The 27,751-nt window shown below is 39.1% G+C and overlaps 1 protein-coding gene across 1 annotated transcript; it reads right to left on the minus strand.

The window, feature by feature from the left end:
- Positions 1-299: 299 nt before the first annotated feature.
- LOC131221935 (uncharacterized) lies at positions 300-19,487 on the minus strand. The gene is made up of 3 exons (XM_058217238.1): positions 19,313-19,487; positions 19,145-19,210; positions 300-601 (listed from the first exon to the last, which is right to left on the minus strand). The coding sequence occupies exons 1-3, from the start codon at positions 19,355-19,357 to the stop codon at positions 554-556; spliced, it is 159 nt and encodes a 52-aa protein (XP_058073221.1). The 5' UTR covers positions 19,358-19,487; the 3' UTR covers positions 300-553.
- Positions 19,488-27,751: the final 8,264 nt, after the last annotated feature.

Raw genomic sequence — 27,751 nt, forward strand, 5'->3', positions numbered from 1 at the left:
CTGCAGCAGTACTGAGGATTCCAGGATTAATGGTGGACAGCTGAAACAAATCGATGATCAATGTTCCACATACGAGCAGGAAGCCCTCCAATTGGGTGACCAGAGTTGTGGGACCGGTGTCATATTGGCGTGGTTCCGCCATGATCGGGCCTACTAGAGTGACAGTCCGGACCTCAAAGGCATGCCATGCCACCCATGGTGGGATGGAGTGCATGACTACCACTACCTGAGAAGAAAAAACTAGTGTACATGTTTAGCACTGGAATCTTATTTTCTTAAAAATCATTTAAGAAGGGCCAAACAGGAAAGCGCAAAATTATTCTTGAAGTAAAAAAAAAAAAAAAAACATTGTCTAAAAATTCTCCAATGTGTTCGACCCTATGGCAACAGATTCTTCCTATGAAGAGGAGAAATCTTCAATGAAATGTTGAGCCCGCAAGAGTTTCCTGGGTCTACTCTGTCATTATGGTAAAAAAGAAAACACACTTTTGGAGGTTTTTCTTAAGCCCCAAAGAAGAACAAAAACAAACTGCAGATCCCATGCACTCTCCTTTTAATGATGGCCCTTTGCCTCAGCTTTTTGGTGGGACTTTGCCTTCGCCTGACAAAAGCAAACAAGAAAAGTGAGTGCCTGTTTATGGAGTAGAAACAGATTTTTGCTTCATTGAGGAAAAAAAAAAGAATTAAAAGAATGTGATTTTCAAAATGATTCTGTATAAGTAAATGATTTTTTTCATAAAGGATGGCTACTGCATAGCAACTTTGAATACGAACAGATCTATGAATTAGATCACGAAATGAAAGGCGCAGACAAAGATGGGCCATCAGAGGTGGCTTGAGGTGGTTGTAGCCTATGTTTACCTGATTACAGGTACAAGTATTGAGTATGAGAAGGGTCAGGTATAGCAGATTCTTAAAATCAGATCTCAGGATATGGATATTCCAAAGAATGGTTATTGTTCATAGCTATAATGACTATAATCATGTTAAAATGCTTGCCTAACAATATCAAAAATTGATTTTGGTGCACAACTGGTACTGTTTGCTATAATTCAAAAAAAAAAAAAAGTAAAAAATCTCTGGAGTTCAGCACCCTACTAGATTTGGATTTTGAGTCTTCACGAAGAGCAACCCTAATCCTAACCCTAACCTGAGTATCCAGCTCGGATACTCCAATTTTTTCCCCAGTCGAAACTCGAGTTCAAGCTAACAAATTTTATTTTTTTTTCCATATATATAACTAAGAGTAATGATCAGAATCCTGAATTTTGAAAACAAAACAAAAAATTTAAAAAAAAACGAAAGGCAGTTGTGGCTCATTTCCCAAATCTTAGTTGCTTCTACCCAAGGTGCTGATCTGCTTCGAAATAATTTTCCAGCTCCTGATTACTAGCATTTCACACTCATACTGAAATTTGAGAACAGCCGCTTTGCTTCTTCCACTCGCACATTATGCAACTATGATCCAAAATGCTATATATACATTTCTCATACGCAGAACTAGGGTTCATAATCTGTAGCAGGTATGGTACTTGCTACAAGCCAACTCACCCATCTCATTTCCTAAGAAGCACCTCCAGACAACCCTACCCTAAGAAGCACCTCTAGACAACCCTACCCATGTCCTTTACTAAGATGCCCCTCATACCCATTGGTCCCAGATTCGCATGGGAGCATCTGTCAATAGCTCACAGACGACCACTGAAGAAGCTCCCCAAAATGGCTTAACTCGCCCTTTTCATGCCCCTCGTCTAATGGTGAATGAAATCACTAATTCCTAAAAGTTAAGACCCCAGAATTCCTTTGAACAAAGGGCATTATGAACAAGCATGGCTCAAATTTTCTCAATAACCATGAACAGTATCCCTTCGCCTCTAAAGATTTTGTATTTCTTTCAAGCCAAACGATCCAAAAAATGGTAAAGGGAAAAATCCTCCAAACAATTTACCTCTTAACCCAAAAGAGACGGGTGGTCATGAGACAAACAATCCAACACCCCTTGCAGCATCACCCAATTGACATGTAGATTTTAAGAAAGTACCCCCAAATGCTTTCAACCATATTGCAATGGAAAGAAAGATGGTCAATAGTTTCTTCATCATTCAAACACAACCACGCGTGAGCTAAATGATTCCCATGATTTTTTAAGGGCTCATGTAAGAATGTTGTCGACCACTTCAACCCGACAAAACCCCACAAAACGCATGATTCTAAGAGGAGCACCCAAACCTTAAATTTGGAGACGAGGTCACTGTCTGATACTGTGCTTGAAGAGACTTGACCAAGAAGCTCCCATTGAGTTCCCCTCTTCCAACACGAATCACCTACCACTTGAGGAACAGAGTTGGAAATAATTGAAAAGTGAGTAGCAATCGATTGGATTTCTTCATCCCAATTTCTCCAAAAAATGAATGTTCTATATTACCCTCAATTCTTTCAACAGACTATCCCAGTTGCCCATCATAATCCTGTTAAAGGAGGCATTTGAACAGACTAGGGAAAGCAGTAACCACTCCTTGCCTATCCACAGATCTTCCGAGGATCTAACCAGTAACCTTTCAGTGCTACTCTTAATGAAAACCATTTGGTCATCAAGTTACAAATTCCTGTTGAAATTTTGTATACTTAATCACCCAAAGTCCTTTCTAATCATTAATTAATGAATTAATTCGTGTTATTTTCGACAATACTACTGCTTCCCTAAAAGTTCAACTGTTCCTTTGCTTTCATAATCCAATAAACTGGAATTGGCTTTCTAGAGAATTGCCTTCTCATAAAATTGGCCTCCCAACCATGCTTCAAACAACAGTGGGTTGCTCTCTCAACAGATCCTAAGTGACTGATCACTCAGGACTATTTTGTTACAAACAACAAACTGGAGACAAAGGAACTTGCTTCGCCAAATAAACAGTAAAATCTGATTTTATTTTATTGAAGCGTAACGAATTTAATTTATTAACAAGTTGAATGACACCAGTCAAGCAGCAAAGAATACAACCCCATCAAACTTACAATATACATCGAAGGTAGAAAAGAAAAACAAACCCCCTTTACAACCCCAACCACAACCCAAATTACAATCCCAACATAGATCTCAATTCCTTTGCATTTACATTTTTCATCCCTGATGCCCAATCCATAACATCCCTCTTAGAAAGCCACACCTTTTCTTTGCATGGTCCTTGCTTGTTTAGGAAGCATCGCCCATTTCGCTCCCTCCATATGTTCCAAAACACTGCTAACAACAAAAGCTCCCATATTTCTCCCTTTTCCTTCGGAAGATGGGTGTCATGCCAGGCCCAGAACACATCGAAAACCGACCAGGGTGTCGCCCATATGATGCCAAAGGATGTTAAGAAGGTGATTCAGACTCGTCACGCAAAGGCGTAATGGATGAATAGATGATCTACTGATTCTGCTTGGTTCATGCACGAGACATATTTGGGAGAATCAGACCTCTTTCGAAGATTGTCTATAGTTAAGATACAATTGCATCCAATCAGCCAAGCAAAGGATGCAACCTTCGGGGCTACCCCATAGCAAAGGATGCCCGCTTCTCCCTCTTCATATGTCTTTGAACCTCGTTCCAACTCAACAATTGGAATCTCTTCTTATCCTCTGCTCCTTGCTACAAGAAGTCCCGCCTCAATTTTTCAAGCCTTGAGAGCACTAAAGCCGGACATTTGAATAACGACATGAAGTACAGAAGAAGATTTGACAAAGCCGCTTTGATGATTTTAGTCAATACACATGGTTTCATCCTTTGAAGCATAAATAAATTTTCTTCTTTGTCATACAAGCTCTCATCGGATGGTTGAAAATCAACTTGTATGACGCATGGCAATGCAGGTGAGTTTTTTTCCACAGCCTTTTATTTCATCCATCTGCCCATGGTGACGTTTTCTTCCACAGCCTTTTCATCTCATTTATCTGCTCATGGGAGTCACAGGATGTCTCCTGTATTGTTGCATGAAGTGTTAAAGCGTAGCAGCAACAAATTCAGGTGAGGGAGTGAGGAAGCACTTGTTTCAAGTGTTAGCATGCATAAACATCTAGGAAGTGAGACTGGGAGTATGAGTCGAAAGCATGATTTGAAGGGGTAGTGGCAATGGGTTAGTGGTTTGTGCCTCATACTCAACAAAATAGGATTGTTGCCCAAGCATCAACAAAGTGCAGAGATAAGGTTGACCTTTTGCATAGTAACGTCCTTTTTTTTTTTTCCTTTGGTTGAAGCCTTCTCCCCACGACCACTTTCCTCATCAATCATCTTCCTACCCTTAATGATTGTCCCTAGAGTGTTCTTTTTTGTCAACTTGCTGATTATTTCTTGTAATTACAGTCTTGGCGTGTCCCTGCTTACCTAATCTCACCTCCTTTCCATAGAACCCCAATTGATCCCAAGTTTCTTCCTTGTGTTTTTCTTAGGTTTGGTATCTCAAAGGTTATCGCTATCTTCATCCACAAACTGGGCAAGTGCTTATCTCACGTCAGGCTGTGTTTGACGAAACTTACTTTCCTGATGCTAATGGTCACTCTACTCTTCCACCTCACAGGGAGCAACAAGTTTAGTTACATTGTTTCTCTCCCGTCTCTAACGTCATTATCTCTTCTTCCTCCACTTCAGGAGCATAACCTCCTACAACCTTCATAACCCATGGAGATTCTTCTTGCGTCCTCCGAAAGGAACCTAGTAACAGTAACTGCCAGTGTAATGCCCAGCACACTGGCTGATACAAAATGAGCTATATCAGCCAAGCAGCCCTATAACAGCCAAATTTTTTACAGAAAAATAAAAAATAAAAAATTTGAAAAAAACAAAGGTGAGAATTCCAAATATGTATTCTTTCTTGTTTTGCATCTGCATTTGATGGCGTAATGGACCATTATTTAGTAAGAGAATGTTGTCTCGGGCTGCGTGAGTACAAAGTAACCCAACTTACTCTGAAAGTCTTCTATTTAATATTCCAAATATATAATATCAAGAATAGTCTACATATATAATATCAATACACTAAAGATTGTAAGTCCACATATGAGTCATGATGAGCTAATGAACACTGTCACCCATTTTGAGTACACTTGAACGGCCCAAAATTCGTGTGATCTGTGGGATTCATATGACTATCGCATATCCCTAATCATTATACCCATTAAGAAATTTGATGGAAAAAAATAATAATAATCGGATTAGTGCCAAGCCATTTTGAGTACACTTGAACAGCCTAAACTTTGTGCAATCCATGGGATTCATCCCACTAGTGCACATCATTACGCATCATTTCCCTCAAGAAATTTGAGGAAAAATAAAAATAAATTTAGATTACCATTCATCTCAAAAATAGAAAATACCCAAAAAATGAAAATTGCTCAAAATCCCTTTTTAATCCATTATACTACAAATAAGTTATTCATGCATCAATGTAAGCATCAATGCAGGACACATTGAGAAAACTTTAAAAAGAAAAAGAAAATCATTGAAATTTTGAAAAACAATTAACTCTAAAAAAATGATGCAAATATATTCCCAAATTGAACACAAATCTAGCAATATTTTATCACTTTGGTCATAATCATGTTGCATCAACACACATACAACAAGAAAATAAAAAATACCCAAAAATGAAAAATGCTCAAAATCCCTTTTCTAATACATTATAATAAAAATAAGTTATTTATGCATCAATGCAGGAAACATTGAGAAAACTTAAAAAAGAAAAAGAAAATCATTGAAATTTTGGAAAACAATTAACTCTTAAAAATAAAAATAAAAAAATGATGCAAATATGCCCAAATCGAACACAAATCTAGCAATATTTTGCCACTTTGGTCATATCATGTTGCATCGACACACATACAGCAAGAAAATCAAAACCATGGATTTTTTTACCTCGTTTTATTTTCCCCAAAACTAGCTTCGAGCTTCGATTTGTCAATTCGAGCTCAAATCTTGTGTTTTGACCTTGCAATAATCCCGCATCACTCAAAAATGAGAAGAAAAATTAAAAAAAAGAAGAAGAGTAGAACAGCCCTCTTAAGGCTTAAATGCATGTATCAAAAGTGCCATTTTTTATAACAGGTAGTTTCGACCCCTTGTAACAATGGTTGTTGTTACTATTATATATCAGCCGAAACGTAACCATTTTTTCACACCTAGGTCCTTCATCTTATCCCAACCTCTAAAGGTATATCATCATCAGTAGTAATCGCCTTCTCCCTCCCCCACCTACCATCCCTCTCTCTTCCCCACCTTCACTTCATTCATCCATGCCAACTCACTTGTGTACTCGTCAGGCATTGTCATCTCTTCCGCTTATTCATCTCATTGCTCCGCTTGCTCAAACTAAGGCCCATTATGAGACCAAAGTTCAAACCTTTTACCCACATTGCTACCTCTATGAGACTATGCCTCCTCATCGGCATCAAGCAATGATGAAGATGTCTACTCTCTATGCCAACAGAACTTTGACTCTTGTCCCCAAACATCACAATATGAATGTTGTCGGTAATCATTAGGTCTATCGAATTAAGTATCATGTCGATGGTCCAAGTGAAGGCTACAAAGCTCATCTTGCGGCCAATAAGTATAAACAACATTAGTGTTTTAAACAGCTTATGCTACATAGAATAGCTTAGCTTTCAACCTGCGTAGCTCATGAAAATAGCCTAAGTCGTGCATAGCCTACGCTACACACTACATAGCTTACACCACAAATTATTTTTCATTAAAACATTAAGATCAATTATTTTCAATGCTTTGTTAGATTTTCATTTTCTAGTAAAAATTAGTTAATGTTTTGGTTGATTAGTAAAATAATATAAGTAATGATATTAAATCATCTATTGCAATTCCTTTATCTATAAACTTAATCTTTGCCCTATTTTCCTATTATTTTAGCCTGTGTTTGGTTGCACTTGCACCAAATATTGATGATATTATCAATATTTGGTGCAACCTTAATTAAGAATATGGAAGTAGCATGTAGCTACGCCTCATGCTTCAAAGGGGTGAACACCACGTTACATGCTATGTCTTGAATCTTGATTTCAGCGTTGAGTATTCTTAATATTTGTGTACATAGCTTAAAATGATTGGAGAAAAGGGATGGATGGCATGGATAAATAGATACATGAAGGTGGGCCCGACCACAGAACTGCCCGTTTGGGGCTAGAGACGGGCAGGGTAGGACGCAATCGGCGTCCTCTACCCAGACCAGCTTCCGAATGGGATTGTATCAATTAGATATTATTTTTTTCAAAAAAAAGAGTTGGGATCCTCTGTTTGCGTCAAAGCAGAAAAATTGTGGTTGTTGCAATCTAATTGGACCGTATTATTACACACTACATTTAATACTGCATTGCTGACTGCCAAGGACCAATGACGATGAAGGAAAGCAGGAAAGTCATGCTTGACACAAACAAAGGATCCTTACTCAAAAAAAAAGAAGGGAGAGAAGGGGGAAAGAAATTTGGGCTTACCTGGGATTCAAAAGTACTCGATCAGCACTGGATTGAAAGCTACTTGCAGTTGCAGGAGATCTCTCTATTTCCTCACTGCTTTCTTCTTTCTCTTCCTCCTCCCCTGTCTTGAAACTAGAATCATTCTCCTCCTCCTCCCACGTCTTGAAACTAGAATCCTTCTCCTCTCCTTGTCCCCCGTCTTGAAACTAGAATCTTTCTCCTCCTTCTCTCCCGTCTTGAAACTAGAATCATTCTTCTCCTCCTTATCCCCCATTCTAAAACTCGACTCGTTAAGATCGTATTAAATCAAGTTTTTAACTCGCTCTTCTACTCTCGGAAACACGAATTGTTCTACTTTCAACTCGAAACTCACTCCTCCTCCCAAAAACACGAATCGTTCTTTTCTCGACTCGTTAAAGATCTTATTGAGTTAGAAAGGCTTTTAAATAGACCATCTCAAGTTAGTTACCATTTAAGCGGGAATACTCGTACGATTTTGAAACCTCCTTTCTTTCTAGACACGTACCGAGATTTTAAATATATCATCTCAAGTTAGTTATTTTGAGCGGCAATATTCGCACGCTGATCAGTAGGTCGGTTTTGATCCAATCGCCGAGATAAATCTTGATTTTTATCAAACCGGTCCAGATTAATTATAATTATGGCGGGAATTTTCCAATTTCAGAACCTCCAGACATTATCAGGAATTATGTGCACAAAACTGAGGCAGATCCACCGCTACAGTGGACTACACCGAATAATAAGCTTGATTGCATTAAATGCACAAAGCATTAAACGCCAAGAATCATCTGTGGTGTGGTCCATTTTAGCGTCGAGTATTCCTAATATTTGTGTACATAGCTTAAAATGATCGGAGAAAAGGGATGGCCGGCGTGGATAAACAGATACATGAAGGTGGGCCCGCCCACAGAACTGCCCGTTTGGGGCTAGAGACGGGCAGGGTAGGACGCAATCGGCGTCCTCCACCCAAACCAGCTTTCGAGATTGGGGTTGTATTAATTAGAAATTAAAAAGAAAAAAAGTTTGGATCCTCCGTTTCTGTCAAAGCAGGAAAATCGTAGTTGTTGCAATCTAATTAGACCGTATTATTACACACTACATTTAATATTGCATTGTTGATTGCCATGGACCAATGATGATATAAGAAAGCTGCTTGATGTAAACAAAGGATCCTTACTCAAAAAAGAAAAAAGAAAAGGAGAGAGCTTCCGATTGGGCTAGGATCTAATCCTAGCCCAATTGGAAGCTCTCTCCCTTTTCTTTTTTTTTCTTTTTTTTGAGTAATGATCCTCTGTTTGCGTCAAGCATGACTTTTCTGCTTTCCTATATCGTCATTGGTCCGTGGCAGTTAGCAATGCAGTATTAAATGCAGTGTGTAATAATACGGTCCAATTAGATTGCAACAGCCACAATTTTCCTTCTTTGACGTGAATAGAGGATCCAGACTCCTTTTTTTTTTTTTTTTTTTTATAAAGTCTTTCTGAATCAATACGATCTTTAACGAGTCGAGAAAAGAACGATTCGTGTATCTTGGAGAAGGAGGAATAGAGTGACTTTCAAGTTGAAAGTAGAACGATTCGTGTTTCCGAGAGTAGGAGTGCGAGTCGTGAACTAAACTCAATACGATCTTAACAAGTCGAGTTTTAGAATGGGGGATAAGGAGGAGGAGAAGGATTCTAGTTTCAAGATGGGGGAGAAAGAGAGGGATTCTAGTTTCAAGACGGGAGAGGAGGAGGAGGAGAATGATTCTAGTTTCAAGACGGGAGAGAAGGGGGGAGAAGGGGGAGGAGAAGGATTCTAATTTCAAGACGGGAGAAAAGGATGGGGAGAATGATTCTAGTTTCAAGAAAGTACCCCCAAATGCTTCCAACCATATTGCAATGGAAAGAAAGATGGTCAATAGTTTCTTCATCATTCATACACAAGCATGTGTGAGCTAAATGATTCCCATGATTTTTTACGGGCTCACGTAAGAATTTTGTCAACCACATCAACCCAACAAAACTCCACAAAACGCATCATTCTAAGAGGAACAAGAGCACCAAAACCTGAAATTGGAGACAAGATCACTGCCTGATACTGTGCTTGAAGAGACTTGACCAAGAAGCTCCTATTGAGTTCCCCTTCCAACACAAATCACCTACCACTTGAGGAACAGAGTTGGAAATAATTGAAAGGCGAGTAGCAATCAATTGGATTTCTTCCTCCCAATTTCTCCAAAAAATGAATGTTCTGTACTACCCTCAATTCTTTCAACAGACTATCCCAGTTGCCTATCATAATCCTGTTAGAGGAGGCATTTCAACAGACTACGGAAAGCAGTTACCACTCCTTGCCTATCCACAGATCTTCCAAGGATCTAACAAGTAACCTCCCAGTGCTACTCTTACATGAACACCATTTGGTCATCAAGTTACAAATTCCGGTTGAAATTTTGTACACTAAATCACCCAAATTCATTTCTAATCATTAATCAATGAATTAATTCATTTTATCTTCTACAATACTGCTTCTTCCCTAAAAGTTCAACTGTTCCTTTCCTTTCATAATCCAATAAACTGGAATCGGCTTTCCAGAGAATTGCCTTATCATGAAATTGGCCTCCCTACCATCCTTCAAACAACACTACAACAGTGAGTTGCTCTCTCAACAGATGCAAAGTGACTGATCACTCAGGACTATTTTGTTACAGACACAAACTGGAGACAAAGGAACTTGCTTCGCCGAATAAATAGTACAATCTGATTTTATTTCATTTTATTTTATTGAAGCGTAATGAATTTAATTTATTAACAAGTTGAATGACACCAGTCAAGCAGCAAATAATACGACCCCATCAAACTTACAATATACATCGAAGGTAGAAAATAAAAACAAACCCCCTTTACAATCCCAACATAGATATCAATTCCTTTGGATTTACATTTTTCATCCCTGATGCCCAAACCATAAAATCCCTCTTAGAAAACCATGCCCTTTCTTCCCATGGTCCTTGCTTGTTTAGGAAGCATCGCCGATTTTGCTCCCTCCGTATGTTCCAACACACTGCTAACAACACAAGCTGCCATATTTCTCGCTTTTCCTTTGGAAGATGGGTGTCATGCCAGGCCCAAAACATATCGAAAACCGACTAGGGCATCACCCATATGTTGCCAAAGGATGTTAAGAAGGTGATTCGCTCTCGTTGCGCAAAAGGCGTATGGATGAATAGATGATCTACCAATTCTGCTTCGTTCATGCACATGAGACATATTTGGGAGAATCAGACCTCTTTCGAAGATTGTCTATAGTTAAGATACGATTACATCGAACAAGCCAAGCAAAGGATGCCCGCTTCTCCCTCTTCGTATGTCTTCAAACCCCGTTCCAACTCAACACTTGAAGTCTGTTCATTTCCTCTGCCCCTTGCGACAAGAAGTCCTGCCTCAAATTTTCAAGCCTTGAGAGCACTGAAGCCAGACAGTTTCTTTGTAGGTGACAGGACCAGTTCCAATCACTAGTATTAGACTAGTGGCTGTCAGGACCAGTTCCCAAGGTCTTTGTTTCTTTGTAGGTGACAGTTTTACAGCTGTTGCAGCTCCAAATATAAGGAAATCACAAGCCAGTTAGCCCATTGATTTCCCATCGCATCAAATATATATTAGAGCAAATTCTGCACTTGGGAATTGAGGTTGTTCTCTTCTTCCTTTCTCTCTCTTCTTCTTCTTTTTTTCTCTTTTGGCCAAACTCTAAACCTGCTAAACCCTAGCCTTGGTACTTTCCCCCATTCCAAAACCCTATATGCTAGCTGCCACCCCCTGCATCCCAAAGACCCTAGCTGCCACCTCAAACTTATAGAAACACTAGCAACCACCCTCTATTGCCCTAAATCTTACCACCCAATCCAAAACACTTAGGACCCATTTGGATGTAGCAAAAGCTTTGGCCACATAGTTGTCCAAGATAGCCTGTCAGGACATTGTCCTGCTTGTTTGCAAACATCCTGGAATAGAGAAGGATTATATGCATATGTAAACTAGCAAATGCATGCTGATTTTAGATTGATGGTGGCACATTCGGGCGCACCTAAAGATTGATGGTGGTGGAACATTTGGCTCATGTGGGGTGCTTGATGATGGACGATGGCACATGTAAACCATATATGTGTACATTGAAGACTCATTTGGATGGAACTAAAGTTGTCTCTTGGATTATCAGTCATTGGGAGCTCTATCCCTAGTTTGCCAATACCCATATTTGCACCATTGCAAAGAAAAGCTAGGATAGAGACTTCCTCAAAAAATAAGAATGGCCCATCATTAAAAGGGAGAGGATAGTAAGTCATGCTTAGTAGTTCTTTAAAGTACACACTACCGTTTGTTGTTTGGTATACAATAATCCTATGTACCACATGTGTCATCTTCAAGCTTCAAACACCTCACATCCACATGTGCCACATTCAACCTTCAAGTACCCCACATGTGTGACATGTCACATGTGTCAATGTAGACATGTGCCACATGTGGCCATCTTCAATCACTCAACAAATACCAGATGTGCCAACATCGATCTTCAAGGGTCCACAAGTGCCACCACTGATCTACAAGCAGCCCATATGTGCCACATTTGCTGATGTGACAATGCTCACATGTGCCAGATGATCCTTCTCTATTCAAAGGTGTTTAACAAAGAACATGCGGGACAAAGTGCCTATAGGAGGCTATCAAGACAGCTTTTATTGCAACCAAACCAGCCCTGACACATTGGCATGTGGGGCCCTTTAAAGGTGAGTGTGGCACATGCAGCAAATATGCAACACTTGAGGCTGACAGTGACAAATGCAACACATAGGCACATGTGATGCATGTGTACCAAAGAACATTCACCAATGTACCTTAATAAACTGCTACGTAAGACATGTTAAAGTCAACTTTTAAGAGGACTGGTTATCCTCACTTTTTGGGATAAGTTGTCAAACTTTTCTTGGCATCAAACCAGCGATAGAGATCCCAAAGGTTAATTGTCCTAGATAGCCTATACGGGGCAAAACTTTTGTTGTATCCAAGCAAGCCCTTAGATCCATAACAAATACCAACCATACATATATACCAACTTTTTAGATTTACACCCCAAGGACCACATCAACACCTTTAGAGCCCTTGCATCCTACCCATACACATCACAAACCTTCATATTAGCTTTCTCTAACTCCAAACAATAACCCTAAACCCTTAGATCTTCACCAGACATACCCAAACTTTAAATCTAGAAAACTAAATAAGAAACATCCACTTCCCTAACCCTAACTCTGTATAGTCTACAGCCCAAAATCTTCACCCCTTGAACCTTAAATTCTTACATCAACCCCTCCACAAAAATCCAGCCCATCCAACACTAACAAATCTCAACCATACAACCTCTGAACCTTAAATCTAGAGCCATACATTAAAATGCTCCCCATACAACCCCATATTTTAGCCATAGGAACCCTTTAAAACTCTTAGACATGCCCTCTCAAACAAAATCTAGCCTTTATATCCCAACCATACACCCTCTAAGCCTAAAATTCTACGCCATCTAAGCCCACATTAGCCTTTAAAGCCCAAACATTCAGCTAATAGCCTTTTTAAACCTATCCAGTCTCATTGTTGGGATGTCATCAAGAGGAAGATATAATGTTTCATACAATCATTCCAACCTGAACTCTCATCCTTATTGTGAGCATTCTTATTCATCACCTGATTCATATACGGATTACCATAACTATGACATTCGCATTTGTTACCAGCCCCACCCTAGATTCTTATCCGCCTTCCAAAGTGTCTGATGACAATCCATATCAATACCCCTCCCAGTATTACAAAAGAAAGCAGCAATATGGTAGTTATTAAAAAACACTCCTATCAAAAGGAACTCTCGAATCTCACTGAAAGCAAAGAAGGTTAAGTTAGACATGGGAGGGGGAGGTAAGAAACCCAAGGAGGATATCAGAACACTAGAGGAGGTAATAGAGAAAATTGTCAAAAAAAAAAAAAAAAAAAACCTTGGACAAGTTCAACCAAACTTGGGTGGGGCAACGACAATAAAACTAGAAAACAAGGAACCTCCCACTGATTAATGATTCTAAGGTCAGATCAACTGCGGGATCAGAGAAAGTTCCAACTGAATTATAAAATCCGTTTACAAATGACACAGCAACAGGGACCAACAGATCAATGGATACAAATAACTCGATAGTTAAGGATATGGCTCGATTCTTAAACATACTTGCAAGCTCTATGGAGATCAACTCCCCTCTACCACCTCCACCGTGATCAGAGGAAATAATCAAAGGCCACCAGCAACCAAGACAATGTTACATTGACAGGAAGATGATCGAAAATAGCAAATGAAACCAGGATCAACAATCAAACATTCAATGCCCATGAATCCACTGTTGCAGAAGAAGTGGGAGGTTGATGCACAGGATTCAGGACATGGAGGAACCCAAAGAAGTGAAAAGAGGAATGGCGTGATATATGGTGCCATGCTCTGAATGAGACACTGAGCTGATGCATAGGCCTTCACCATTGATTATCACTGAAACCGAAGAACAGCTGCTACAAAGGTGGGGCCTTAAATTGATGGTGAGTTCTTTTTTAGAAATCTTTCAAAAAAAGAACAAAAAAGAAAAAGGAAAAAAAAAAAATTTCTTTTTTAGGCCGGCGGGAATTATGGCAAGTAGATCTCCTATGATCACATGAGTGATAGATTTAGAATTATCTTCATTCATTTTTAGTTTTGTCTCTTTGAATAATTAGAATTGACCAATCTACTCAACTAATGGCTTATTGTGAAAGCATTTTGGTCCTCCTACATCTCTCTTTGTACACGTAACTCTTCTTTTGTATATTTATTCAATACAAGAAAGTGATTTTCTTTGAGGGTTTGCCATGTTTTCTTTCCAATCTAACGTGTTGATAGTTTGTATTTGAGAGGAGTGTGCGATCACTCTTGTTTTAGACTAGTGAATCCGTCTTCATTTCTTTGTCAGTCATTATTGTGCAACTGTTCTAGCTCTAGATTTGAGGAAAATCCCAATCTAAATCAGCCCATATATTACCAATTGTGTCAAAAGGGGGTTTAGCTAAATCGGCCCATCCACGTCAGCAGCAAATACTCTTTAGTCAAGCAGTTGAGTAGGGAACAATAGCTAAGAACCTAGGGAAGATGATCTCAAGACAAATGCAGGGGGAGTGGAGAGGCAAAAGTGGTGAAGGAAATAGGTGAAAGTGGATGGGAAGTGGATTGGGTACAAAAATGAAAATGGAAGAAAATAGGTGAAAGTGGCACTCAAAAGTGTTGAAGGATGTGCAGGGAGGAAAACTTGATGGAAGCTTCTTGAAAACCATCAACAAAAGGTCAATCATCACTGAAATTTCAAAATGTATGGCGTACAGATGGAATCTGCTGGATGGTGAGTTCTCAAATAAATGTACGAATCAATTAGATTAGTGGATTGAGTTGGCTTCTCATGCAACTGTGGCAAGGGTGTTAGCTGTCAGCAAGTCATGTTAAACCTAGCAAAGCTGGTATGCAAGGTCAATGGAGGGGAACAAGGTCATCTGGGTGAGGATTTAGGACCCCTCTTGAAGCAAAGGTTAGAGGAGGTGATGAAGTTTTCATCACCACCTTGGCGATCCTTCCATATACACCATATATCTAGTTTTAAACAGATCAGTCCATATCGAGTATTGACAATGTTGGGACTTGGGAGATATCCAAATCCATTTCCACTAAACTTGCTCCAGTACGAAAATTGATACATGACAATAGCCAAATGGTCGAATTCTCAATCTCAATGCTTCAAGAACTGATAAATGCAATAATTTTGAAATAAATGACTAGATTCCCAAATTTAGATCTTACTACACGAGCTGGATAATATTGCAAAATCCAATCATAATTAAGCATCGCACCAACCATACAATAATACATAAAACATCACACCCTCATATATAGAACTGGGCATGTTTGACCCGATCCGGTGGATCCGACCCGAGCCGACAGCCTAGATCGGTGCGGATCGAGTTAGGCCATTCAGATCCAATGTTTTTCAAATCGAGTTCGGATCGTGGTCAATCCGGACCGATCCGATCCGGAGTGGATAAAGCACACACATCATGTCATGAGCCCTCTCTATCTCTCTCTCTCTCTCTCTCTCTCTCTCTCTATGTGAATGTAGGTGGGCTCATGTGAACAACAACATACCTTGCACCACGGGCTCACCTTTCACCACCCCCACTCTCTTCTTACCTTTATTTATCCTACTCTTGCGAGTAGGATTCCAAATCCTACCCTCCCCACGCATCAATGTAGAATGTATACGGAGATCTGATCCGTTGATCATGTGTACCCCCATCATGCATGCTCTATGGCATGAAAATAAGACCAGTCAGGGCATCATTTGAGCCACATGCACATCAAATACATACCATCTGTCTACCTTTTAAACAGCTCATTTCATCTCACATGGGAGTAGCCAATTTGTTCCCCTATATAGCTACTGTAGGTACGTGTCGTGCGAAGACGAGCATTGACGCTCCTCGAGCTCCGAGTTGTACGAACGGTTTAAAGGAGATCAAAGTTATATGGGCCCCACAATGATGTATTTATTATATCTATACTGTTCATATATTTTTAGAGATCATTATAGAGCATTATCCAAAAAATGAATAATATCCAAAGATCATCTGGACCACACCACAAATAGCAGCAGAGATAATGATTTTCACCGTTTAATAATTTGTGTGGTCCACTTGATAGTTAGATCTATCTTATTTTTCGTCTCAAGCCTTAAGACGAGCTCGCCAAATGGATGGATGGTTTGGATATAACACATAACCCATGATCAGACCCACAGAACTTGCCAACGTTAATATGCAAAGTGCACGTCAACACAGCTAGCGGCCTCAAGCTCCAAGTTGTACGAACGGCTCAAATGAGAGCAAAATTACATGGGCCCCTCAATGATGTATTTATTATATCCATTTTTCGTGATCATTTTCGAGCATTTGAAAAAAAAGTTAAATCATATCTAAAGCTCAAAGGGACCGAATCGTACCCAACCCGATCCGACTCAATTTCCCTGACCAAGTCGGACTCGGTTCGGGTCAGGCCAACCGTGCATCGGATCGGTTCGAGTCAGATGTCCCGGACTCGGTCCCGAATTGGATCGAGTTCGGGTCGGGCTATAAAGATTTCGGACCAAATCGAGTTGGACTGAATCCAATCCGACTCAGTCCGATGCCCAGCTCTGAGCATAGCATCACACCATGCTTATATTAAGCATTGAAACTAGTAAGTTTTGAGGAATCACTCCCTCAGAGCGAGAGAGTCTCTCTCTACACTAGCACTTCTATTTTTCATGCAACATTCATGAAAGAGTCCTTTTCCATGTATATGCTCGCCCAAATCAAAAGGAACTCTAATACAATTATATAACCCTTGCATTCATCAACTCTAATCCTAACTATCCATTTGAATAAAATATTAAAAATGATTAAAATATTCCTAAATCCCATCACAAACATACAGGCCTTTTGCAAATCAATAATAAGCTCATGACCCACTTAAATGATGTCCAAATTGCATGGTTTTGGGCTCATTTGAAAGCTAACTCAATACACTTTCTAACGAAACCAATTTCATGACATTCAAATGTTGTTTGATACCATAAAAGTGACCAATGATATTAGGGACAGAAATACTATATGTAAAATTATTCGACACGTCATGATATCTATTGCTCTAACAACCAATAGAATAATAAATCCTATGCAGTTGGAGACTAGTTTGACTGCATAATGTGTGGCTTCCACTAACAAAGCTGTGTGGGTTCCAAGAATCGATCAGATCATTATGAAGGGCCACAACTATGTAGACAAATTGTAGAGCCCCAATAACCCATTAGGAAAATCATGGGGCCCAATCTTCGATCAAACATATTGTGGGGCAACTCCAAGGATTTCATGGGATCCACTCATAAGGCTTGCATTAAACTACTGGTGACATTTTTTTGAAAAGTAAAATACTTGTGACATTTAAGTCTCCTTCTTTTGAAATCTAAAAATGGGTTCTTAAATGACATTGAAAGTCTCCTTCAAGTCACACAACACACCATATTATTTATCACGATTGTCATAAGAAAGGGTTATGAAAAGACTTTTGTCCTTCACATCATAATAAGCATCATCATGACACGGTTCAACCAAAACAATCTTGAATTTAATCAAAAGAATCACACATAACCGCATGAAGCAATTTTGATCATCAACAGCAGCTTCAAGGATCAAATGGTTCTTTTAGAAGGGAATTCAGAACCCTGGGGGTTGATCTTTGTATTCAATGAAATTAGATTCCTCAACTCTCAGTTAAACATTTCGTTTCCCATCTAGGCAGTGAGGCTAATTCCATTGCAGATGAACTGGTCAAGGCTAGTGTCAGCCTCTCATCTAAGTGTCAGCAATCTTATTTCCATCTTTTATCTTTTTTAATAAATATTTGCAATCTCACCAGCAATGCTATCATACGCAATCATATGAGCACCTATGCCATCACATATGCCATTTTGGACCTGTGGACTGCCTATGTCACGGTAGCATGTGTGGTCATTGTGCCATTGAGGCTTATGCAGTCGCACCATAGTTATGCAGTTATGCCATTGTGTACATAGTATGCGATGGTATAAACTCCCAACGGTTAGATTTCTGACTGTTGAGACTTTTTTTTTGCTTCAATTTCTCTCACTTTTTGCCTATAGATAGGCTCTCTCACCAGGCACCCCCCCTGCTATTTTCATAAATCTCTCTCTCTCTCTCTCTCTCTCTCTCTCTCTCTCTTAAAATGACATCAATAAAGCTATAATAAACAATTCCCAATACTTATAATCTTTTACATAATTTTTCATATATTTTTTCATTTTTCCTTGAATTTTCCTTTTTTATTCTTTTTTTTTTTAAAAAAAAGGGGTTGTGCGATTGCATAAGAGCATGGCCCCCTTGAGTCGAATGGGATCACTTATGCCATTTGACAACATTGCTCACCACCCACCCACGAGTCCCACATAAGCGACATAAACAAGTTCAAAGATGAATTCTTAGCAATGATTATATGTTTCAGTAAACCCTAATTCAAGAACTTAATCACTAAATAGTTACCAGCAAAGAGGAATCATAGGGCCTTGAACCTCATCAACTGTAGAGTTTGCAAGGGCATAGGATTCTGTAAAGGTGGGCCTCATCTTTCAGGAATCCACTCCATTAATCTGATGTGCCCAACCACAGACATCAGATGCCCCAAGAATGTCACTGATGATAATATCACGACTTAAATCGTTGACCCATTGTCCACTGAATTCACACCACTGCCATATCCTTTTCACAAATTGAACGGCTAAGATCTTTCAATCTAGGAGATAAACAGGGAACCCCCATCAAATCCATGGTCCAGATCACCAAAGCATGGGCCCCACCTGTACTAAATCCTGAAATTTGTACTAAGCATCAGGAACCGGGAATCAATGAAAACGAAATCCCTATCGAGTAATCCTAACAAACGGTCACGATATCGGAAGGTCATTGAATCAATGTATGAAGCAGATCTAATCATATAAATCAAGACGAACAGCATAGATCGACCGGAATACCTTGAGATAGGAAAGCTTCATGCTTCCATAGACGAGACCGAAGGTGAAGGCCGAAGCACGAGCTACCTGCAGAGGAGGGGATAGGAATTGAGATGAAAAAACCAAGGAGGAAAAAGAAAAATGAAAATCGGAGAGGGAGTAGAATGTAAAAATCAGAAAGAAATATACCAGAGCGAGAGTGCTAGTGCCGGAATAAGGGCCTGGAGGTGCCATCGGAAGGTTTCGGTGTATGCGCGGCGGCGAAGATGAAGGAGAAGGGAAAAAGATGTGAGGGGAGAAAGGTCGCTGAAAAGCCCTAAAACTCTCTCTCTCTCTCTCTCTCTCTCTCGCTCTCTTTCAGTCTTACCTCCTGGAAGTGTTGGACGCGGATTGCGGGAGCCCAACACCACGTAGATAGGTGGTGTCTGGATTTTATGGGGCCCACCGTGATGAATGTGTTTTATCTGCGCCGTCCATTCGTTTTTACAGCTCATTTTAGGGCATGAGACCAAAATCGAAGCATTTTAAAACTTCAAGTGGACCATACTACAGCAAACGGTGGGGATAATGACATTAGTCGTTGAAACCTTCCTACGGCCGTACTGGTGTTTACTTGATATCTAACCTCTTCGGAAGGCCACTACTGACTCAACCATGATACATGTTTCAAGCTCATCTTAGAGCATTACCCAAATAAAATCGGAGCATATCCAAAGCTCAGGTAAACCACACCACAAACTACATGAAATAGTGTGGATAATTACATCCACCGTTGAAACCTTCTTGAGATTTTTTTTCTTTTTTCATCCACCTATTGGAGGAAAACACAAATACTATCTTGATTCAAAGCTTATGCAGCCTTAAGGATCCCTACTATTGCTCGGGTGGTAGACTCTCAGGAGTTTCAACACCCGGTCAAGGGTTCAATTATCCATAGGTGGTGAAAAAGCATGAGTGTGTGGTGGTGTGTGTGTGTGCGTAACAAAAAAAAAAAACCTCATGCAGCCTTAACGAGTTTTGAATGGTAAACATTTAATCCGTACTTCTTATGGTGTGGTCCATTTAAGCTTTGGATTTATTTTAATTTTGGGCTCAGATACTAAAATGAGCTGACAAAATGGATGAACAATGTAGATAAAACACATACACCATAGTGGGGTGTTGGCGTCACACACAAAACCATGTCTAACATGATCTTAAACTTCTATAGCCTGAAAATGTTTTAAGCATAAGGAGTTCAATCCCCACTATTTCTTATAATATAGTCTACTTGAGCTTTAAATATGCTTCAATTTTAAGCACATATATACATACGAATGATATGAATAAAATAAATACATCATGCTAGATTTAAAAGAGTATAAGTAGTGTTCTGGTGATGCGCAAACTACATCCAAAGAGTTATGGTAACACCAAGGAAAGTCGACTAAGAAGTCACTCACCATATGCCAACTTGGTAGAAGATGAGAGTTAGTCATTTGTTACACCAGTCTAGAAGTTAGTATTATTGTTAATTAAAAATTAGTATTGTTGTTAATTAAAAAGGATTTTTTATAAAATATTACTTAATTATTTTAGAAATTACATTTTGATGCCATTTTTAAAAATAAAATTATTAATGTACCTTAATAATTAGGATAATTTTCATTTTAGTACCTTACTTTAAATTAAAGAAAGTCCCAAGTTTAACAGGTTGTATCATAAGTTATGATCCACCCAGCAAATGACTCTCGACTTATTAGTCATTAGTTAGGCTAGTCTAGAAATGTTGATTAAAAAGATTTTTTTATAAAACACTATCTAATTATTTCAAATTTTACATTTTGATGTCATTTTTGGAAAATAAAAAATAAAAATCATTAATATACCTTAATAATTATGACAATTTTCATTTTAGCACCTTATATTAAATTAAAGAAAGTCTCAAGTCCAACAAGTTGTACCATAAGTTATGATCCACCTACCCCACATGTTTATCTAGATAGCTGAGCTGGGTTGTCTATCTTTGTTCTACAACGTATTTAAGTCCTAGTGTAGAACATGTGTTTGATTTGTGGATCATTCATCTAGTTCTAGTTTAGGCAAGTTCCTAATTACTAGCTACATATGGAGGGGCCTACCTGATGAACAACTCAAATCGTACTCCTGCAATTGTACGTTGGCCCAACAGGCTTTTGTGCCTGGCCAACCTTGGGTCGGGCTTTGGCTGGAGTAGTAGGCCCGAGGGTTTGGTTCGGACTTAAAATTTCGGCCCGCTTCGTAATCGGACCGGGCTTCAACTTAGCCTTCTAAAAGGCTGGCCCGTTATTATTTAAAAATTAAAATTAAAACCCCTTATTTTAAAAAATTCTCCTCCCTCTAGGAATTCAAAAATCAAAATCTCTCTTGCAAAAGCTACCTAACTGAATGTCCAGTCCTTATTACCAAAGCAGTTTGCTTAGTGGTGTGTTGATGTGGCAAAGTTCTGTGGGCTACCATGATGTATGTGTTCTGTCCACACCATCCATCCATTTCACGAGATCATTTTAGAGCATAATCCTAAATATGAGGCTTATCCGAAGCTTAAGTGGACCATACCACATAAATCATTGGCAATTGAACTTTTACCGTTGAAGCCCTTTGGGGACCACAGAAGTTTTGGATCAAGCTCATATTTGTGTTTTCCCTTCATCCAAGTCTGTGTGACCTCATGAATAAGTTGGATGGCGAATAAACATTATGGTGGGCCCTAAGAAGGTTTCAACAATAAGCATCATTGTCCAATTGCTTTTTATGGTGTGGTCCACTTGAACTTTGAACATGGCTCATTTTTTGGATCATTCCCTAAAATGATCTCACAAAATGGATGAATGGTGTGGATATACCACATACATCATGGTGGGCCCACAGAACTTTGTGGGAACTTTGAATGGCTTCCACTCTCATCTGCAGCAATGGCACTTTATTTTATGTGTTTCATCTCAAACTAGTTAAATAATGTATATTGTTCTAATAGTGGTGCTCCATGGGCTCCACTATAATGTATTTGTTTTATCCAAGCCGTCCATCCATTTCCGTATCATTTTAGGGCATAACCCAAAAAATGAGGCAGATCAAAATCTTAGACGGACCACACCACCAGAAAAAGCAGTAATTCAACGCTTACCATTAAAGGCTTCCAAGGGCCACAAAAGGCTTCCAAGGGCCACAAAAACTTTGGATCAATAAGATATTAGTGTTTTCCCTTCATCCACTTCTTTTTAACCTAATCAACAAGTTAGATGTCAAATAAACATTATAGTGGGCCCTAGGAAGTTTTCAATGGTAAGCTTTCAATCACCATTATTTTCCTGTGGTGTGGTCCACCCAAGATCAAAAGCTTTGGATCAATAAAATATTTGTGTTTTCCCTTCATCCACTTCTTTTTAATCTAATCAACAAGTTGGATGGCAAATAAACATTATAGTGAGCCTTAAGAAGCTATCAATGGTAAGAGTTCAATCACCATTATTTTCCTATGGTATGGTCCACCTGAGATTGAGATATGCATCTACCTCAATTTTGGCTTCAAGCCCAATAATGATCTAGAATAGATGGATGACATGATAAAACACATACATCACTGTGGAGCCCACAAATCATTGCCTAGTAATAACATTGCTACTTATAATGTCCTCTAAATGACATTTCAATGACCATGAGGACAAACCTTTAGGTTCTGTCTAGAAAATGGGGTTTCTCCTTCCTTTTCACTATCACAACCATCAAGTTCTCAATGATAACCCGGCCATCGTCGGTGCCTGTGCCAACACTAACATTGTCGTTAGCATCACCACTCTAATGATGACATTCTCTCTTCCAAGATTTAAAGGGCTCGATCATGGGTCTCCACCAACATCATCACGAATATCATCCGCATTGTCATTTATTCCAGTGAGAAGACCCTCATTGTCAACCTCCTCCTGGCCATGAAAAACATCCACCAAGCGCTCAAGTGAGCTAGGATCACCACTATCAAGGCTTGAAATTTTCAAATTTTCACTATATATATATATATATATATATATATTGCGAAATTGCGAAATAATAATTATAGGAGGTTTAATTTCAGGCTTGGGCTCAAGCCAAGGCTTCTATAAACAACCCAAGTCAGGCCTTACATAACTAACCCGGGCCGGGCTCAGGCTCAGGCTGGAATATTTTGGCCCGTTACATGCCAAGCCTGGGCTCGGGCTTAGGTTGAAAAATGCAGGCCGGGCTTTGACATAGCTTGGCCCGTCGACACCCCTAACTAATACCTACAATTCAATAGTGCAGCCAAACAAATGCTGAACTTTAACTAGGCTAGGCTATTTGGACCCCATTAAAGCAAGCCCTAGCCTAGACCAATTTGTTATTGGGCCAAAACTTTTAGGCATGAGCTAGAATGACGGGCGCAATGAAGCACGAACCTCAGCGGGCTAGTGCCTAGCTAGGACATCTTAAGTGTAACCCGAACGGGAACCATTGGTTAGCATTGGCCCATATATGGTCCGGGTTAGCACACATGTATAGATAAGGGACTTGGATGGTTGGACCATTTATAAGAGAGAGGTCCGTTATAGGTTTACTTATTTCCTTCGCCTGTATATGAGTCTCGGTCTTCACTTCAATCGATCACGTAGTGCAATCGGCATCGCATTGGTGTTCTGTAAGGATAGGTGGTTGGAAAGGAAGATTAGAATCATTTATCTATCATTATTTTCTCTTTTAAGCATGAATAATGGCTCTAACAAATTAGTGATCTAACTCATGTGTTCACGATGCTTGTGGTGCCCATGTCATAGCATTTTTTAGCACTAACACCATCAATCTGCATACTCATGGCCTCTCTATCCTAGCCCCTAACACTCTGTTCTTACTTTTGGCGCATTTCAGGAGAGAATCAAAGGAAGATCAAAGGATAAGATCAAGACCCATCTAGTCTCGAGCCGAGAGGCGAACCGGTGTTTGTTGGGGGTGATTGTCAGGGTGACTCATGGTGTTGAATTGAATGCGGTCCGGTCGAATTGGAGTCAAGTGGAATGAATCACTGGGCAACTTTGTAACTTTTAAGTTTTAGAAAATGAGAGGCGGGACAATGAAATTGAGATGTGACTTTGGCTAAGCCCATACTCATTTAATTCCTATCAAATGGATGGTTCAAAGTAAAATAGTGAGTTGTCCAAATTGTATAGGATAAAATTAGTATCATATATTTTTTAGCTTTTAATTTTTTGAATAATAATCCATCCCCAACTGAGATAGTGATTTGGGTGGTCTAGATTGCCATTCAACTACGCTTTGCATATGGTTGGATTGCTCTACTATTTTGAAATAGTGATGAATTATCGTAATAGTTCGGCCCATAATAGAAATATCAACCATCACTTTCATCCATGGTAATGAAAATAAATTCTCTCCTTGCCCAAAACAAATTAGATAATGGTTTCCCACTCTTTAAAGTAATGAAATTGCCTCTCTCTCTCTAAACAAGCAACAACAGCCAAGAAAATCACTTTCTATAAAAATGAAAATGTAGATGGATTTTTAGCACTTCTTACTAAAGGAAATAACATTGAGTGAAGAACAACCCAAAGAAAGTTAGTTTGCCCATACGAATCTATAATAAATCATGTATTTTGAGTGATGTGGGCCACCATGGTGTACATTGGAGATTATTCCCCGTGGCATTCCCTTAGGCATGATACAAGTCACTTAAGAAAGAAAAGAACCAACCAATAATCCCTACACCAGGGATTATTGGGGAAGATGGCCCCAATTCAATACAAGGGAATGGAAGAGAACCTTCCCTATACAGATACCACTTATGCATATATCCTTCATTGCATTCGTTGATATGGAAAAAAGGAAAAAAGAAAAAATAAAAAATAAAAAAAAATAAAATCCATATATCAATCCCAGTTAGGTGCTAGAGCTTCAAACCCATTGATGGCAAACTACTATCACGAAAATCCATGAATGCAAATCTGAAAAATAAATTGAAAAAATTAATTATTTCCTCCTACTTAACATGTGATGATGCATCAGATAGTAGGGATGGTACAAGATTCGTGCACGATATATCAAGTAGTTCAACAGGTCAGTCCTCACTAAGTAGGCCAAATATGTACGGTCCATAGTCCATCAAGCCACCAAAAAGACTTACGCGTGAATGCGTCCGAAGAAAATTTTGAAAAAAAGAAGGAAAGAAAAACAATAGTGGAGATTTGATTTCTATAGAAAATACATTTCTCCCTTTTTCACTTTTTTTTTTTTTTTTATTTCCTTTCAATTTCAATGAATTGAAATAAACCTTAACGGAAAAATAATAAAAAAATAAAAAGAAAATTAGAAAGAGGATAAAGCAAAAGGGAAGGCTAACCATGTAAGTAATCTTTAGTTCGATTGATAGGATGGTGTCCATTAATGGTTTAGTTGCTAGGAATTTTCCTTTGGAGAGAACGTCATATCTAATAAAAGCTTAAAAAACCTAACAAAGACCTGCACCTCTATTAGAGTTCATATGTAGCCAAGAGCCTAGAGTCAAAAATACAATTTTACAACTATAATGTACACTTTCAGAAGAATTAATTCTATGTGCTAGAGATTGGCCCACCTCAAAGTGAGAAATAATGATACAAAAACTCATCTTTCCCACCCATGAATTACATGTGCAGCTTAAGGAAACAATGTTAAGGGAGGTAATACATGGAGATCACATGGCGCAAAAATCAGCATTAAGCGAGCTTCGCTAGCTAATTCAGTCTGTATCAAGGCCAAATTGATCTCCACCATTGATCATTGAGCAACCCATGATAATGACACTTGGAGGCCTATATTTCAGCCATCGTGCTAGGAGGAAACCCACTCATATCACATGAGCACTTAATCCCATGATCTTAGTATTGAAACAGAATCTATCCATCATTGGCACCGAGCCATAGAGTCGGATCCAATTCATTTATGTATGAATAGTGGGCCGTGAGTCCTATCTGAGAGACCCACTCAACATAGTTTAATTCATTAGAGAGGTTTTAATCAAGTTTTTAATTATTTACATAAAATTCAAGTTTTCTTAAAATTTATATATATAACATATCTTTCAGCTCACTTTTTAAGCCTAAATCAATATCATAACAATATGAAACAATTACTTATTAAATTTATTATCTTTCTAACGAGCTTAAGATCATACAATTTCAATAATATCAAGTCACTTGCAAATGTGTCTCTAGCAGTTAAACCAAGACATCCACAAAAGTGAGAACATGGGACGTGTGAGATCCAAGTCATTCATTACATATGAGCCCTACTGTTCATGTGCCTAGCTAGCATGCTCATCAAGTGTAACTCCACGTAAGGTTTAGAAGAGAAATCTTCCATTTATTTCCATATGATAGACCTCTTGCAAGATTGATTGTTGCCATAAATCCTGGTGAAGCAAATCTGGCCATCAAAACTATTGGATTAATGAATGTTACAGTGGATCATCTAGTCAGTAATATTCAGCACTCTAACTGAAGAATTGGGGCCCCAAGCAAGGATGCATCCTAGCTTTTGAGCATGCATTTACATAAGAAGATCCCAGTGGCTGATCTTTGGGCCTTTTCTTCATCTTTGAAAAAATAAAAATGCTTAATGTGGCCCCTTGTGTTTCTCTCCTTAACTCTCTGTAGGCCACAAATTAAAAAGTTAAGATTGTCCTATTGAGCAGAGCGGTGACCTGTCATTACTCAAATCCACAATAGATGTTGCATGTCTAATAATTTCTCACAAAGGAAACCCAAATAATAAGATAAGTGGTACCATTAAATGCCTGGTGGGATGACGTTTGTACCTTCAATGTCATAGGAAGGCAGGCAGCAAATGATTACTGACCAAAATGGGCCTAACCCAGAGACAATCAACGAGCAAGAAGCCGAAAATACAAGCCCTAAATGGGTAGGTGGCATGAATTAAGACCAAGATGAGTAGAGATTGATTCCAAGGGGGCAAGTACAACCATAGCCCCCTTGTGGTTGGCTGCAACGACATGCACTTTGACCTATTGGAAAGCAGCAATGACAGATTCTGGAAGAAGCGTACATTCCATGGTGGTCGGGTTACAAACACAGTATATGACATCTGAACCCATCAAATGCACCATGTTGATGTTGGACACACATCATGGTGGGGCCCCACACAGCTCGACCTTGGCGCGCACACACACACACATATATAAAGAGAAACACTAGCTATGCACTGGTTTGCACGTCATTACTTGCAAACTTTTAGATTAGGTCTTACAGATGATGGAAATAAACAAATATCAGTTTGATCCAAAAATTTGGTAGCCCCAAGAAGTTTTTAATGGTGAGAGTTCAATCAACACTGTGTGGCTCACTTGAGATTTTGATCTAACTCAGTTTTGGGTTCATACCTTAAAATTATTTTTAAAAATGTATAGACGGCGTGGATTTATCATTAACATTTTGGTGGGACTCACCAAGCATCCCAGCGGAAAAATTTCATGTGAAAAGGCTTCCACCGTATCCTTCAAAGAGTTAAGAATAGAGTGAAGAGGTATGCTAGAAAACGAAACTCGCTCTTTCAAACTCGCGCATAAGAGCGCCTTCATCCAGACCGTTT

This window comes from Magnolia sinica, chromosome 12 (genome assembly GCF_029962835.1).
Source record: "Magnolia sinica isolate HGM2019 chromosome 12, MsV1, whole genome shotgun sequence".
Taxonomy (NCBI): Eukaryota; Viridiplantae; Streptophyta; class Magnoliopsida; order Magnoliales; family Magnoliaceae; genus Magnolia; species Magnolia sinica.

What these genes read in the sequence shown, in the direction of transcription:
- LOC131221935 (XM_058217238.1), bottom strand. Translation starts at nt 19,357, where the DNA reads ATGGCACCTCCAGGCCCTTATTCCGGCACTAGCACTCTCGCTCTG. An exon ending in GCACTAGCACTCTCGCTCTG is followed by an intron (nt 19,211 to 19,312) that starts GTATATTTCTTT and finishes CCTCCTCTGCAG; the next exon opens with GTAGCTCGTGCTTCGGCCTT. An exon ending in TGAAGCTTTCCTATCTCAAG is followed by an intron (nt 602 to 19,144) that starts GTATTCCGGTCG and finishes TGCTTTTGTCAG; the next exon opens with GCGAAGGCAAAGTCCCACCA.